The 16462-nt window shown below is 38.1% G+C and overlaps 1 protein-coding gene across 2 annotated transcripts; it reads left to right on the forward strand.

Annotated features, from left to right (window-relative positions):
• Positions 1 to 2525: 2525 nt before the first annotated feature.
• Gnrhr (gonadotropin releasing hormone receptor) lies at positions 2526 to 15104 on the forward strand. 2 transcript variants are annotated; one of them, XM_048363908.1, is made up of 3 exons: positions 2526 to 3044; positions 12532 to 12751; positions 14860 to 15104. In XM_048363908.1, exons 1-3 carry the CDS (start codon positions 2526 to 2528, stop codon positions 15102 to 15104), a joined length of 984 nt encoding a protein of 327 aa, XP_048219865.1. The 2 variants fall into 2 exon arrangements, with proteins under 2 accessions (XP_048219865.1, XP_048219867.1); XM_048363910.1 differs by having other exon boundaries at positions 12660 to 12751; positions 14860 to 14999.
• The last annotated feature ends 1358 nt before the right edge of the window (positions 15105 to 16462 follow it).

Raw genomic sequence — 16462 nt, forward strand, 5'->3', positions numbered from 1 at the left:
GCACCACATATACAGAAAACGGCCAGAAGCGGCGCTGTGGCTCAAGTGGCAGAGTGCTAGCCTTGAGCGGGAAGAAGCCAGGGACAGTGCTCAGGCCCTGAGTCCAAGGCCCAGGACTGGCCAAAAAAAAAAAAACTAAAGTAAACAACTTTCTAAAGATCAAAAAGTATCTAGTTGACTTATCTGGGATTCAACATCAGACAACTGTATTCCAGGGGCTCACAATGTTACCTGCTATGCTATGCTATGTGATGTGGTCATAACTAAGTTCTACTTAGTAATGTATTCCAATTGTAGCATTTGTCACAAATTTTATGGATTAATTAATGCAGTAGCTTTATTATGAAGCTGACTCTGAAATACTTTGACATATTATTATAGTTTTAAAGTCATTATTTCACTAGTGCTCTAGAAATTAAGCATAAATAAAATAAAACAATATGTATATTGGTCAAGATTGACCTAGCTTGCATCTAGGTTACAATGCCTATGGTAAGGGAATTTGAGCTCTTAATTGACAATCCCTTAGATCAGGTGGAAACATTTCCAGAAAAAATAATTCTTGCTGCATAGACTTTTTAAAAATAATAATTATCTAGCACTCAATAGAAAATGTGCTACCTTTTAAGGGGGTACTATATTACTCAACGTAATGTAATCCCAATAAAGAGATTCTGTATTTTCAAATGAAGTTTATAAAGTTCTAAGTCACAAAGGAAAGGAAAGGAAAAAGAGAGGAAGGAGAGAGAGGGAGGAAAGGAGGGAAGGAGGGAGGGAGGGGAAAAGGAAGGAAGGACAAAGAGGGGGGGAAGGAAGGAGAGAAAGAGAGGAGGGAGGGAGGGAGGGAGGGGAGAAAGGAAAAGAAATTAAAACTCTAACTGTGACAGGATCCATAGTGGATACATATGCAGAGGAAGTGAAATGAGCATCTTAAAGAGATACCTGCACCTCATGTTCTTCGGAACCTTATTCATGGTTACCCAAATATCAAAATGCTCTGTGTCTATCAGAAGATAAAGGAAGAAAGAAAGTACATGGAGAAAATACAAACCCAATGAATTATTAATATGCCATAAACAAGTAAGAAAATTTGCCAGTTATGATGACATAAATGAACCTGGAAGACATTCTGATGAATAAGCTAGTTCAGACACAGAAAACCAGTGCCAGATGGCATCTGCTACAGGTGGAACAAAGAAAGCTGAACTTACAGAAACAAAAGGGAACAGTGTTTGGCTGTGACCGGAGTTCGGGAGAAATGGGCTACCCACGAAAGGATACCAAGAAATCTAAAGTACAACAACACGGTAAACAGAGGGAATCTAGAAGAAACACTGGCGTGTAAGATGTGTCCAGTATACTTACCAACCCTTCTCTAGTATTAAGTAAGGAACCGAAAAACCCAGATGATCTAGTCTGTTATTCCCCCGAACAAAGACTAAATGTCTTACCTTCAGTACTGCCTCAGCTCTGACTGCTAGAGAAGCAAACTAGATCGTGTCTAATCAAATCGCACTAGTTATTAAATAAATTCCAGCCTAATCATATCACTATTGGCATCATAAGATACTATAATCAATCCTTCTCCATGCAAGTTAAAGCAGTGATACAAAGGTTCTAAGTGGTTCTAGTGCAAAAATGCTCGTGTAACACGTAAAAGATCATCTCAAATATGAATACCCATAGAAATAGTCACATTATTTTTGTAAATATCTGTTCCTGTAACTGCTTTCCCTAAAATATTTTTGTCATGAAAATATCTAAACAAAATTCAACAAATTACAAAATCAAGGCAGTAAAAAAAAAAAAGCTTAGTCCTTTTTGTTCTAACATAAACATGGATCATCTGACATTAAAACTTATTGATAAAACTGAATATAGTCTAATTAGTGTCGGAAAAAAATGGATTCTAAGTATTGATTTGGTTTTTGTATAAAACGGTTCTCAATTGACATACACATCTAACGTGTGTTCAAAGGAGTCAAAAAAGAAAACAAAAAAAAATGTTTTAAGAAACATATTAAATTCTCACGACCACAGATTTCAATTGGATCAGGACTTTTTTAAAAAAAAAAAAATAGAAATTCCCTTCATTTCATTTTGGATCTTCCCTATTGAAGAGAATTATAACCGTGAGGATGTTTCAGAAGATCTCTTCCTTACACGGAGTCGAATAATAATACCATGTGAGACTCTCTACGTGGAAGTGAAGCTTCAAGGAGCCTTCTTCACCAGTGTTGTTTTGGAAAGGCAGCCATCTGGCCCAGGTGGTCGGGTTACCTGTGACCTTCAGAAAGGGGTTAGCAGCCTCTTGCGTTAGCACTCTGTTCCATTACCCCTCTTCCAAACAAGGCTGCCTTGATCTTTCCCGTGAAGTCTCAGGGACCTTGGGGTGGGGGATGGATCGACGTCGACCCAGACCTGTGACATTTCCACGCTGGGAAGGAGAGCGGGATGAAAGAGGGCTGCAGGTGCCTGGAGCACACGGGTGCGGAAGCCTGGTCTTCGGTGGGGTGGGGGGAAGTATGGCGAGCACCGCCTCTCCGCAGCCGACCCCAGACCAGTGCACAGCCGTCAACCACAGCATCTCGCAGCTGCAGGGCAACCTCCCCACCCTGACCCTGTCTGGCAAGATCCGAGTGGGGGTGACTTTCTTCCTCTTCCTCCTCTCCGCCTCCTTCAACGCCTCTTTCCTGCTGAAACTGCAGAGGTGGGCCCGTAAGGAGAGGGGGAAGGCGCGGTCTCGGATGAAGGTGCTCCTGAAGCACCTGACCCTGGCCAACCTGCTGGAGACGGTGGTGGTGATGCCCCTGGACGGGATGTGGAACGCCACCGTGCAGTGGTACGGCGGGGAGGCCCTCTGCAGGGTCCTCAGCTACCTCAAGCTCTTCTCCATGTATGCCCCGGCTTTCATGATGGTGGTCATCAGCTTGGATCGCTCCCTGGCCATCACCAGGCCCCTGGCTGCCAGGAGCAACCGCAAGCTAGAGCAGGCCATGACGGGCCTGGCCTGGATCCTCAGTTGTGTCTTTGCTGGACCACAGGTAAACCGTTGCTCACCGAGTCCTGGGAATAGCATCCTCACAGGGCTCCCATTGAAGCCGGGGGCAAAGGCATTAGCCACAGAGTTCTTGTGGCCTTGGAGAGCCAGGAGTCCTGTAAGCCACCAAAGTTAAGAGCTGTGATGATGACTCTGGTCTGTTTCCCTGGGCAAATGTTTCTATTGATCTGTGTTTTTAATAATAATCTGAATTATGTATTACGGTTTGTAATACAAGCTATGGGACGTCATAAAGATCCTCCCCCTCCCCCCCCAAAAAAACTATATGTCTATATGTTTTCAAATTTTACTTCATCCCTATCAGGTTTTGTTTTTTGTTTTTGTTTTTGAGATGGGCATGAGATAGTATATTCTATACCCTATATGCGATATATTGTATATACTAAGGATTCTATATTGTCCAGCCTGGCCCCAAACTTGCAATCCTCCTACCTCTGCCCCCCAGGTGTCTGGGGTCATAGGTGGCCTCCATTGTGCCTGGCTTCTCCAGTTTTCTACTGTTGCTGTGGATTCAATGGCTAAGTCCATTTGTAGAGATTGTGAAATTAATACAGGTAGCAAATATAACTTTTCTTATTGATTGAATGGAAACGAAAATTTTTCTGTCAGTGAAAGTGGGAGATAATCATCTTGATTAATATGTAGTTTCCAGCTCATTGACCTGGAGTCTGCCTTTTTAACAATCAGATAATTGAGGAAAAGATGAATAAATTCTTACAAATAATGAAAGCCCCGTTATATAACAAATGAATCAATTGTCTCTATGCTTGCAAATGTATAGGGTACAAGAATGTACTAAAATGCAAAGTTAGAATCCTCTAGAGTCTCCCAAAAACTTGCATCCAGAAGTGGAACTTTATCTGGATATACTAAGTGGGCCAGATGTTTTTTGTTTGTTTATTTTTTATATCATGCAAAATCATAGACTATTGAAAAACACTAAGGAAAGTATGTGATTCATGAGTGAGGGCACAGGAAAAACTAAAACGATTTGATTGCCCTGTAAAAAGTTTATTATAATTACTTCTCAAACACAAGACTAAGTTTTACAAATAGGTTACTTGAAGTGAAACCACTTCACTAACGCTTAGGCTCTTGAAATTTCCATATTATGTATTTAAAGTATAAGTGCCCTTCATTGGTCAGTATTCTGGGAGAAACTAGGTCCCTACCAGAAGCCTGGTACCAAGGAAACAAAAAATAAACAACAACTAAAACAAGCCTCAGAGAAAATGTAATTCATCTGTGGAGAAAATGAATACAGATAGATATTTTTAAAAAAAATTAAACCTACTACAAATAAACCAAAAGATACATTTGGTTTGAAAAAGTGAAGCAATGCTTTGGATAAAGGTAGAATTAGTTGAGTATTTAAGCCTGAATGCTATTAGGATAAAGACAATTAAATATGTTATATAGTTTTTAATAAAGATCTGAAAGAATGACTAATTTTAATAGAGGTAGTTCTGGGTTGAAGTGAAAGATGTAAAGTAGTAAGAAACTAGATTTACTGGTTGCTCCTTTTCTTTCTGATCACCTAGTAGAGGGAATCAATAAGAAATGGCATTTACAAATGAGCAACAACAACAAAAGAAAACATTGACAATAAACTGGCTCAAGTCAAGAATACCATTGAGGAAATTAATGTTCCACCTTTTTCTGGATAAAAATTTTAATAATAAAACCACTGCAACAGTGGCTGGTAGTGTTTGTTTGCCCACCTGTATGTTTAAATGGAAAAGGAAAGCAGGTTATGGAAAGAAATGCAATAATTTCTTTTACGACGTGACTATTAGCAATATAAGATCTTTACAGAAGTACAATTATCTAGCATAGTATTTATTAATTTGATGTTTCAATTTAATGTATGAAAATGCAAACCAATTATATAAATAAACCAATTTACAATAATAACTGAAAAACATAGCCCCAACAGTTCTGTTGTCCTTCAAAGAACACTCCCAGAAGCTCTAAGTAAAATATTGGCTTAATGATCCAATTACTTTCTTTTAAGTATACCAAGGCAATAATAGAAATGCAATGTTAAATACTCTACCTATCCACACTGTGGCAGCATAAAAAATATACAAGTACAGTAGGTGCAGCAAAAAAGACATATATACAGTCAACTTTGAATCATTTAGGACCAGCCGTCAGTGCTTATCCCCATTTCTCAGCTACTCAGGAGGCAGAAATCAGGGCAATTATGATGCAATGTCAACCTAGCCCCCACTCCAATCGGCATGTCTGGTGTTGCAGTGAAAGGCTGGGATTACTCCCAGTCTACAAGTGGTATAAATAGGAGGATCACAGTCTGAGACCAGCCTCTGGCAAAAACATAAGACCCTATCCAAAACATAGCTAATGCAAAATCAGGTTAGAGCCATGGCTCAAGTGGGAGGATACCTGAGTTCAAAACTCAACATGAAAATAAACATTTTTCTGAATGTTATGTAATAGTTTCACCTCAAATATATTACCATAGTGATCCATGTTACTATTAACCACAGACTATGATATACTATGCTATTTTTATTTTTAAAAAAAACTAGTGTTTCATCCTTACATTTAATGCTTTTAAAGTTTATAAAACACTGCTGAAAGTTCTCAAAAAATCGAATGTAACAAATCATCTGTATTTATATTACCTCTGTGAGGTAAATAGGAGTTACTGTTCCATTTTGACACAGAAGAGGACTAATTAAAGTCTAGCTTTAGAAAGCAATCGCCTTTCCACCCTTTGGACCTTAACAGGAATTTTAAGAAATCCATATTACTGCCAGCCATCAGTGGCTTATGACCGTAATCCTATCTGCTCAAGATGCTGAAATGCAGAGAAGTGTGGTTCCAAGCCAACTTCAGCAATAATAAAGTCTGTGAGACTCCATCTCCAACACACCCAGCCAAAACCTAGGCTAGAGGCATGGCTCAAGTTCAAGTGTTAGAGAGCAAGCCAAACAGCCTGCAGGCCCTTTGTCCAACCCTGATGCCAACCAAAAGAAAGAAAAGGAAAAAAAGAAAACAACCCAAAAGGTACATAGTCCCTCAGATCTGACCCTGGCTCTTCCTTTCACATGTATCTAACAAAAAAAATCATGATACATTCTGTTCTGTCTTGTTTTTTTTTTTTTTTTAATGTTCATCACATCTCAGTGTTTCATTGGCTTTCCCAGTGTCACTGGGCCTTGTTCCCTTTTGTCAAGTCCAGCGTTTGTCTTACTACAGCTGTCAGCTTTGAAGAAAAGACATCTCAGTCAGATGAGTAACATAACACAAATGTATGTGACAGAGACCACAAGAAACACTCACAGAGAGCTTTTTGTTTCCAGAAAGTGACACAGAGCATGTGTCACGCTTTACCACGCACCGAGGGTAAGCCCACGGATACAGTCACATCCAGTCGTGGTGAGTGTACAATTAAAAGCTTGCGCTCATCTTCATTCTTCAGTGCCTATGTTTGCGGGTTGTTCCTTGAGTGATTCAAACCTCAGTCCCAACCATAACAAATGAGATACACAACTCAAGCCCAGGAATCTGGAAATTCGCATTTTGAATGATCAACACATCTGGCTGAAGTTTCCCATGGCCACAGAACTATTGTCCATTCTGAAAGCTCTATATGCCAGCAAGTATATTCCATGTCTTGCTAGTATTAATTCTGAAAGTAGGTTGGAAAGGAAAGAAGGTGGGGAAGGAGGAAGGAAGGAAGAAAGTAAATAGGGAAGAAGGCAGGGAGTGAAAAAAGGAAATCAAAAGCCATAAACACACCTTGAGAATTGTACTAATTTAGGATTATCTTCAGTTAGGCTGGTAACTATAAAATGAAGAAAATAAATTCACGTGCTTTCTATTAAGTGTCATCTAAGACTTCAAGAATTCCAGAGTAGCAGATGACTGATAAATGTTTATATTCCTACCTTAGCCGGGTTCATATAACATGTTACTTATTGACAGATTTTCAATTTTTTTATTTCATTTTTATTGTCAAGGTGATGTACAGAGGGGTTACAGTTACATTTGTAAGGTTGTGAGTACATTTGTTGTCAAAGTTGTTATCTCCTCCCTCATTTTGCTTCCACCAGATTTTCAATTCTTTAGTCCTCAAGCCTAGAGGTAAGAAATATAAGCCACTCCTTAGTTTGGGGTGGAGGTAAATTTGATGATACAGGGAGGCTCCCAAAGAGAATTCACTGTTGTAAAATACACTTCTGACTTGGACAACAGTTTATAATCAGTAAATACTTACCTCAGGTGTGCAATATGTCAAGGACTGAGTTACCCTAAAGCAGCAGCATACCACTAGCAGACATAAGAAAAATAATGATGAAAATGATTAATAAAATCACAAAAGTATGTGCCAGGAATTATGCTACATGTTTTTAAATACGACATTCCACGTGTCTCCAAAAACTATATATATATATATATATATATATGATCCTTATTTTATACATGAAGAAAATAAACATATGAATATTCCATTAGATGTCCAAGATTACTTCCCAATATATAGAAAAATCAATTTACCTAGTTAACTCTGTTAGGGAGACAGAAAACCCCACTACCTCCTTAATTCACTGTCGACTGTTTAGCTGGATCAAGAACTCAGTTAAAGCAAGAGATGGTTCATAAGATAAGAAGAATAAAAAGGTATTAAGTTTGCATGTAAATAAGGGTCTTCAAATGAGAATGAAGTCAAAGATAAAGTCAAATCATGATGCTTTGTATGCTTGAGATGAAGAAAAATAAATTTGCGAAGGAATGAAAGACAAATTAATAGATGCCTGTGGGGTAGAAGAGATTAAGCAGTTAGTGGAAGGAAAATATTACTTCACAGAAATGATCCCTTCTGGTTTACCGCAGCTTCAATAACCAGCCTCTAGTGATCAGCTTATTTTCTAGCCTTGGAAAGATGTTGCTCCTCAAATATTCTTTATACCTTGCTGCTTGTGGGCAAAGTCAGGCTAATGTCTCTTTCTTACATTCAAGTTCCTTGTGTTTTCCTCAAGTTGAAATACAGTATATACCAGTTTGTCATATTTTGCTTTTGACTCCTTTAACCCCATAACTAGAGTGTTTAAGCACTACATTCTAAACCATTATTCAATATTACCTATTTCCTATTTGTTTTCCTGTAGGCAGCCTAGCAAAGGGGAAGAGCTTATGGTGAGAATCAGTGGTTAGAATACACCAGGAAAAAAGACTGAATATATTTAATAGATATAAATATATGTGTGTGTGTCTCAAATCAAGGTGGTGTACAAGTACTATATTTAACATTTAATTGACCGTTCACTTGTCATGGCCAGCCCCTAGAGGTAGTCGCTGGTATTACCGCCAATTCATAGCTGAAGAATTTTTTTTTTAAAGATCTTCAAATAAGATCATTATTTTGGAAGAAAAACGGGTAATATTATGGTTGTAATAAAAGTGATGGTTAAGAATAATATTCCTGGGGCTGGGGATATGTCCTAGTGGCAAGAGCGCTTGCCTCGTATACATGAGGCCCTGGGTTCAATTCCCCAGCACCACATATACAGAAAATGGCCAGAAGTGATGCTGTGGCTCAAGTGGCAGAGTGCTAGCCTTGAGCAAAAAGAAGCCAGGGACAGTGCTCAGACCCTGAGTCCAAGCCCCAGGACTGGCCAAAAAAAAAGAGTAATATTCCTAGAGGGATGAGCGCCTGCAATTGACCTCAGAGAAGGAAAACAAAATGTTCTTGTTTATTGCAAAATAAAGCAAGTACTGATAAGAAGAGGAGGCAGGGATTAGAGAGTAACAATATAGAGAAATTAAAGAAATACAATCCAAGGACAAAGGAATCACTAAAAGCAAAGTGAATCTATTAATCAGTGAAATGAACGTGGCCTTGGAGCACAACATAAACAAGACTAAGACGATAATTAATTGACAGACAAGCAATAATCTGAATTTCCATATATTTCACTATTTGTATTACTGGTATCACACAGATCCTTTAACATTCCCTGCCAAGTATCAAATTCCATGATAGACAGGTTTGGATCCTCTTTTATGACAGAATAGTCACAAATAAACTGCAAGCATATAAAGAGAGACTATGCTGCAGTTATTTTTGCAAAGGGTTGGATTGAGTAGTTAACATTTGCTCAATAGAAACAATAGCCAGTAACTCAATTATCATAGCTTTTAAATTTTCTTAAAATGTTAAGGAATGTGATCTAATTACACTTGAGTCATTTGATCTCACGACATTTTGAGACGTGTGGAATGCACTAGTAAAACTTTTTATAAAGTATAGTAAAAGACTTCAACGCACAAATCTTTTTTATTTAATTTTTAAAACTAAGTTTAAATAAAAGTAAGCTGGGGGGCTGGTGATATGGCCTAGTGGCAAGAGTGCTTGCCTCGTATACATGAGGCCCTGGGTTCGATTCCCCAGCACCACATATACAGAAAATGGCCAGAAGGGGCGCTGTGGCTCAAGTGGCAGAGTGCTAGCCTTGAGCAAAAAGAAGCCAGGGGCAGTGCTCAGGCCCTGAGTCCAAGTCCCAGGACTGCCCCCCCCCCAAAAAAAAATAAGCTGGGAGAAAGTCAAGGTATATCGAAAATATCCTTTCGTGTAGAGAAAAATTGCTCTAGACGGTAAAATGAAAGAAGCACCACCATGCTACTCCTTTGGGTTGATTTTGAGATTGTCAATATGATCATTCGTCGCCCTCTAGTGGAATCATTTAAAATGTTTCCCCAATTAATCTTTTTTTTTCTCCTTAGGGGAGAAAATACCTTAAAAATAAAAATTAACTTTTTAAGCACAGATATAAGACACTGGATTATTTTTTGACTCAACAAATAAAAGGTAATGCTTTATAGTACTTTTTGAAAGACATACTCCACTCTTATTTCTATAACTCCCATAAGAAGTGGCCTGTTGAATAAATTAAAATTTCTTAATTCAGTGAATAGTTTTTTTAATTAAAAAACTACATTAAAACAAAAGCATTTTGTTCAAATTTTATGAATACCTGTTAAAAATGGTGTGCTCTCTTATCTTTCATTTTAATGATGCTTCACAGTAAAGCTTGAGGATAACAGTAAATGTGAAAGAATAAATGCCAACTGGTTAAAATTTTCATTAAGAAGTAATTCAATAGCTGGGTGCTGGTGGCTCATGCTTGTAATCCTACCTAGTCATGAGGCTGAGATCTGAGGATCATAGTTCAAAGCCAGCCCAGGCAGGAAAGTCTGCGAGACTCTTATCTCCAATTAACTACCAGAAAACCAGTAGTCCTGTGGCTCAAGTGGTAGAGCACTAGCTTTGAGCAAAAGAGCTCAGGGACAGCGCTCAGGCCCAGAGTTCAAGCCCCACAACCAAAAAAAGAAAAAGAAACTAATTCAATTTGTGTTTTGAGGCTTTAGAATATTAAAATATAGGTTTCAATAAATAGATTTCAAGAATCATGCAGAGTTTTTTAGAAACCTTGTATCCATATATTATCCAACACTAGCATTTTCCTACATTTACTTATTTGTTGTCTTCTCTAATGCAGGGTTTTTTCTTAAAGCTAGAGACATAATACTTTAATATGTGTTTAAGGCTTCTCACACATAGCCATAAAATGAGTATCACAATCAGGAAATTAGAATTGACACAATACTATTATTGACCTATTCAGATCTCACTATTTGTTGTAATTTTTAGCCTCTTTTTTAAAAAAGTCCAAGATGTAGTCGATTTAGCTGTGCCTCTTCTTAGCTGGAACAATTCATCAATTTTCTTTCATGTATTTCAATAACATTTACATTTTTGAAGAGTGAAGGCCAGACGTTTTGTATATAGCGCCTCAGTTTGAATGCGTCTACCATTTTGTCATGCTTACATCTAGGTCGTATACCTTAAACCAAAGCAGAGAAATAAATGATGTTCCACTATTCTCAGCGCATTAGCTACGGTGGCAGATGCTAACATTGCCCCATTCTTTTTTTTTTTTTTTTGGCCAGTCCTGGGCCTTGGGCTCAGGGCCTGAGCGCTGTCCCTGGCTTCTTCCCGCTCAAGGCTAGCACTCTGCCACTTGAGCCACAGCGCCACTTCTGGCCATTTTCTGTATATGTGGTGCTGGGGAATTGAACCCAGGGCCTCATGTATACAAGGCAAGCACTCTTGCCACTAGGCCATATCCCCAGCCCTGCCCCATTCTTGGCAGTGTTAGTTATGTGGATATTCCTGTACTGTAAAGGCATTGTTTCCCTATGTATGATAATAGTACACTGCACAGAGATACTTCGCAATTTCATAAATATCGTTTTCAACTTTTGCTTTCAACATGGAATTTTTTAATGGCACTAGTTATTGAATTCGGGCCCTTACAATTACAAGGCAGGTGCTCTATGACTTCAGTCATGCTCACATCATTACTGATTCCTACCTGAATCACTTATTATCATATTCATTAGTTTCCCCATCCTCTACTTTTTCTTCCTTCCCATACTCCAGGCTAATGATTAGGCTTGCCTCCCTCAAATTGACTAATCCAAATACCACACGTCTCTAGAAAGATCCTCAGAGATATCCACAGTATGTGTTTCCAAGTTTTTAAATCTCTCAACCTAGTCAAGTTGAAAACTGTTATTTTCCATCACAATGCAGTTGTCGATATGCTAATTATTGTCCAATTTCTCTCCATAATGATTATACAAATGTGCATTCCCACTAGTAATGTATCTGTTTTACGTGAGGTTGTGTTTTATTTTTTTACCATTACTGGGACATAAACAAATACCTTGGCTTTTTTCAAGGCTGGCACTCTACCACTTGAGCCACACCTCCATTTCTGGCTTTTTGCAGGTTAATTGGAGATAAGACTCGTCTGCCCAGGCTGGCTTCAAAGCTTCATTCTCAAATCTCAACCTCCTCAGCTGTGACCCCCTTGCAATTAGCCGACAGGTCTTATTATGAATAAGGCTGTACATATTATCTTATGTCTAAGAGCAACTTCCTTAAGCCTTTTGTAACATATTTGTTTTGACCATTTTTAACAAATATTTTAGTACAGTTTTTGATCTTTGAAATAATGTTAAGTGTGTGTGTGTGTGTGTGTGTGTGTGTGTGTGTGTGTATTGGTACTTCTAGGTGTCAAACCCAACCTTAGCCACTGTGGGTATATAATGCAAAAAGGTTATTCGTCATTGTATGTGAAATTGAAGACACAAACAAAGCTCAAGTCCTTGGGTAATGATTGTTATACGAGGTTGAACTAATATTCCCAAAATCCAACGTCCCTATAATTTCACTCACACTTACCCAAATACATTTGAGGAAGGATCCACTTATACGTTCTCATAGAAACACCAAAAATAGTATCAATGAGCTTTATAAGTCGTTTTAGGCAACAACATATTCAAAGGATAGTATAATATGATAGGAAGTTTTTGCATACTTTTGGGGGACCAAACATAAGCTAACTTTCGTGCTCTCTTCCTTCCTCACACAGCTGTACATCTTCAGGACGATCCACCTGATGGACGTTTCCGGGCAGACAGAGGTCTTCTCTCAATGCGTCACACACTGCAGTTTCCCACGATGGTGGCATCAAGCCTTTTATAACTTCTTCACCTTCAGCTGCCTCTTCCTCATCCCTCTTCTCATCATGTTGCTATGCAACGCAAAAATCATCTTTACCCTGACACAAGTTCTTCATCAAGATCCTCACAGTATGTATCCCTTTACAATGATGCGAATTGTGGACAAAAAACCTTAGACAGCCGATGGAAGGCAGAATGACGCTTTCTATGTGCCAGATACTACTCTGAGGCGTTAGCTAATGATATATTCAAAATTGCCCCTTGAAGTAATACTTTTCTTGTAACCCTAATTTACAAATGAAACCTGTTAATGACTTGTGGTTTGCATTATTTCATTAGAGAAGAAGGGACAATTATTCCATTAGAACCCAGCATAAGGACTGAAAAGAATCGTTCCTGCTGGGCCAATACTACAAACACTTGATATCCATAATATAGGAAAAGATGTTTTATTTCACATTCAAATCCAGATATTGTCAAGAATAAATTCATAGGGCTGGGGATATAGCCTAGTGGCAAGAGTGCCTGCCTCGGATACACGAGGCCCTGGGTTCGATTCCCCAGCACCACATATACAGAAAACGGCAAGAAGCGGCGCTGTGGCTCAAGTGGCAGAGTGCTAGCCTTGAGCGGGAAGAAGCCAGGGACAGTGCTCAGGCCCTGAGTCCAAGGCCCAGGACTGGCCAAAAAAAAAAAAAGAATAAATTCATAGTGAGACTCGGAAATTTTTTCTTCCCACCATAAAAACAACATTTAACATTTCCAAGAGAGTATATGGCAACCGGGTGCAAGCGGCTTACGTCTGTAATCCTAACTACTCAGGAGGCTAAAATATGACCATCACAGTTGAAACCAGCCCAGAAAGACAAATCTGAGAGACTCTCAATTTCAATCAATCAGCAAAAAGTTAGAGCCTTGAGCAAAAAAGCTTACGGACAGCTCCCAGGCCCTGAGTTCAAGCCCCAGTAATGGCACTTAAAAAAAAAAAGAGTATATTGCAAAAACAATTTCCTCTTAAAATTATATCTAGGAGTGATTCAATTACATCAGGAATATCTTAAAAGGACAGAAGATGAATAAACTAGGAATTAATCTGAAGAATGATGATCAGTGTAGAAGCAGAAAAATTGAAATGCAAAGGAGGGTGTGATAAATATTACTAACACACTTAGTCTTTTACTTCTTTTTTCAACTAGCAGAAATTGGTTACTTTGTTGCTGGAAGATGTACTCAGGTGAGATACCAGTGGTAACCTAAATTTAGCAACGAACAGCTCTCATAGTCTAACAAGAATAAACAGTAAACAATCCAGTGTGAAAGCATTTCCAAACTGTCCAAAGCACAGCATGCTGTTTTTGTCATATTCAACCACTGTGCTAAGATTTATTTAATGTGGTCATTCCTAATGATTGTTACTTTTTCCTAATGACTTTAATATCTACAAATATGGAGGATTCATTGAAATTCTGTGTGAAAAGAGCAAGACTCATAGAAAGGCGTGTAGAAAATGGCCATTATTTTTGTCTCACTGAAAGTCCATAAAAAAATCTTTTTTTTTTTGGCCAGTCCTGGGGCTTGGACTCAGGGCCTGAGCACTGTCCCTGGCTTCTTTTTGCTCAAGGCTAGCACTCTACCACTTGAGCCACAGCACCACTTCTGGCTGTTTTCTATATATGTGGTGCTGGGGAATCGAACCCAGAGCTTCATGTATAAGAGGCAAGCAGTCTTGCCACTAGGCCATATCCCCAGCCCCATAAAAAAATCTTTATTCAATAAAATTTAACATTGGCACTCAAAAATTAATTGTATACTTAAAATGGAGTGAATGTTTTTAATCATATTTCAACTCTTTAGTGATGCATAAAAAGGAGTTACAAAATTATTGTTTTTGAATAGTATTTTTTCTTTGAAAAATGTCAGGCTTGAAGAAAAATTTTATTATAAAATAGCAGTTCTAGATTATGAAATAATATGTATACATACTACTTTTATGTAGCTGTACAAAGGAGTTGCCACTCAATGAAGCAGTGTATGGACACAATGCATCTTGATCAATGTCAGCCCTGGTCATTCTCATCCATCACTCCCCTACATACCCCTTTCCTTAATTTTGTAGGACTGTATACTGAATGTGTTACTGCATTCTCCCCTACTCCCCTTCTTCTCTTCATTTGTCTGAGGATTTAATTTTGTGAGTAAATGAACTTTAAATGCCTATTCTTTTCTCTGTTTAATAGAACTACAACTGAATCAATCCAAGAACAACATACCAAGAGCAAGGCTGAGGACGCTGAAGATGACCGTTGCGTTTGCTATTTCATTTATTGTCTGCTGGACTCCCTACTATGTCCTGGGAATTTGGTATTGGTTTGACCCTGAAATGTTAAACAGGGTGTCAGAACCAGTGAATCACTTCTTCTTTCTCTTTGCTCTTTTAAACCCATGCTTTGACCCACTTATATATGGATATTTCTCTCTGTAAGTCATGATTACAGGGAAAATAATATAAAGGTAAGGCAATGAGTTTCTCCATCTTTACAATGATAAACACAAAAGTTGCCACATATTTATATATAAACAAAGTATCATTTAAACTTACTACCCTTAGTCCTTTAGAAACCATATTGTTAGAGTATTGACTGAAGGTTAACAAAAAGAACTTGAGGAAAAATGATCACATTTTCTTTTGGTCATAAGCTTCAAATTAATATATGCCCTCTTATGTTACCTGATATTATTACATAATCCCTAGAGCACTGACAAAGTAGGGCCCATGTCCATAAGTTTAATTTTCCCTTCTGTGATTGAAAGAGAAAATTTGAAAGGATACAATCTTCTCTTTGGCTTCAAAAGCATTTCATAACTTACAGTAGTGGATAACTAATACCATCATTCACCCCACCAGCCTCACAAGAATATTCCTATGACATAGATCATTTTATCATACTCATCTACTATGTGTTGTAAAGTGCCTCTACTAAGAGGTAACACTTCAGAAGAGATAAGACTGGGACAGGGTTTAGAGTATTATGGTAGGATGTATATTGATAGAGTTTATGATAACGACTTCCATAAGATTGTTTTTAAATACAATAAAGAAAAGACTTGTATTATATATATATTATATCCTCTAGTGTAACATTATGATTTTTATCTATCATTACCCTTCTAAATCCATAATCGTCACTGAAGACCGTCGCCCCAAATCAAGCAAATGTACAATCAAAATAATGTTTGATACAGCAAATAATTCTGTCAATCTGCACAATGAAAAGTTCCCACAGATAGCAATAGTAGGGGGTAGAAAAAAGGAAAGTTCTCTGTAATGTGACACTAATACCTACTGATAACTAAATGGTATGCTTCCTAAACTTTGTCAGCATACCACTGATTATTTTATTTGCCCCAGAACTATGTATGTCCCTTCCTTGAAAGGAAATAACATAAAGGAAGCATAATATACATTCAGAAAAATATGAAGAATTTAAAATAAATTCAATAGTTAGCGTTTTAATTAGTAAAATACTACCATAGCCATATATACGTACTATACTCACATAAAAGATGAAAGTAACTCCTCCTCGGCTTCTGCCCTATGACGGTGAAGGAAGGGCATCTAGATGACTATGAAGATGCAGTGCTCCCTTGGGCCCTTGGAACTCTACCTGGTGACTACCATTTTTCTGACTGGCTTCTTTCATCCAGTGGATGGACTTCTTATACACATGAGTTGAGGTTGAACTAATCGCTGAGAATTTTGAGTGCTGTTGATTATTCTGGATTATGATCATGCTCCAAGCCATTTCTTTTAGCTTCAGAGTCATCACAGGCTCAAATTCT

This window comes from Perognathus longimembris, chromosome 16 (assembly GCF_023159225.1).
Source record: "Perognathus longimembris pacificus isolate PPM17 chromosome 16, ASM2315922v1, whole genome shotgun sequence".
NCBI classification, from domain to species: domain Eukaryota; kingdom Metazoa; phylum Chordata; class Mammalia; order Rodentia; family Heteromyidae; genus Perognathus; species Perognathus longimembris.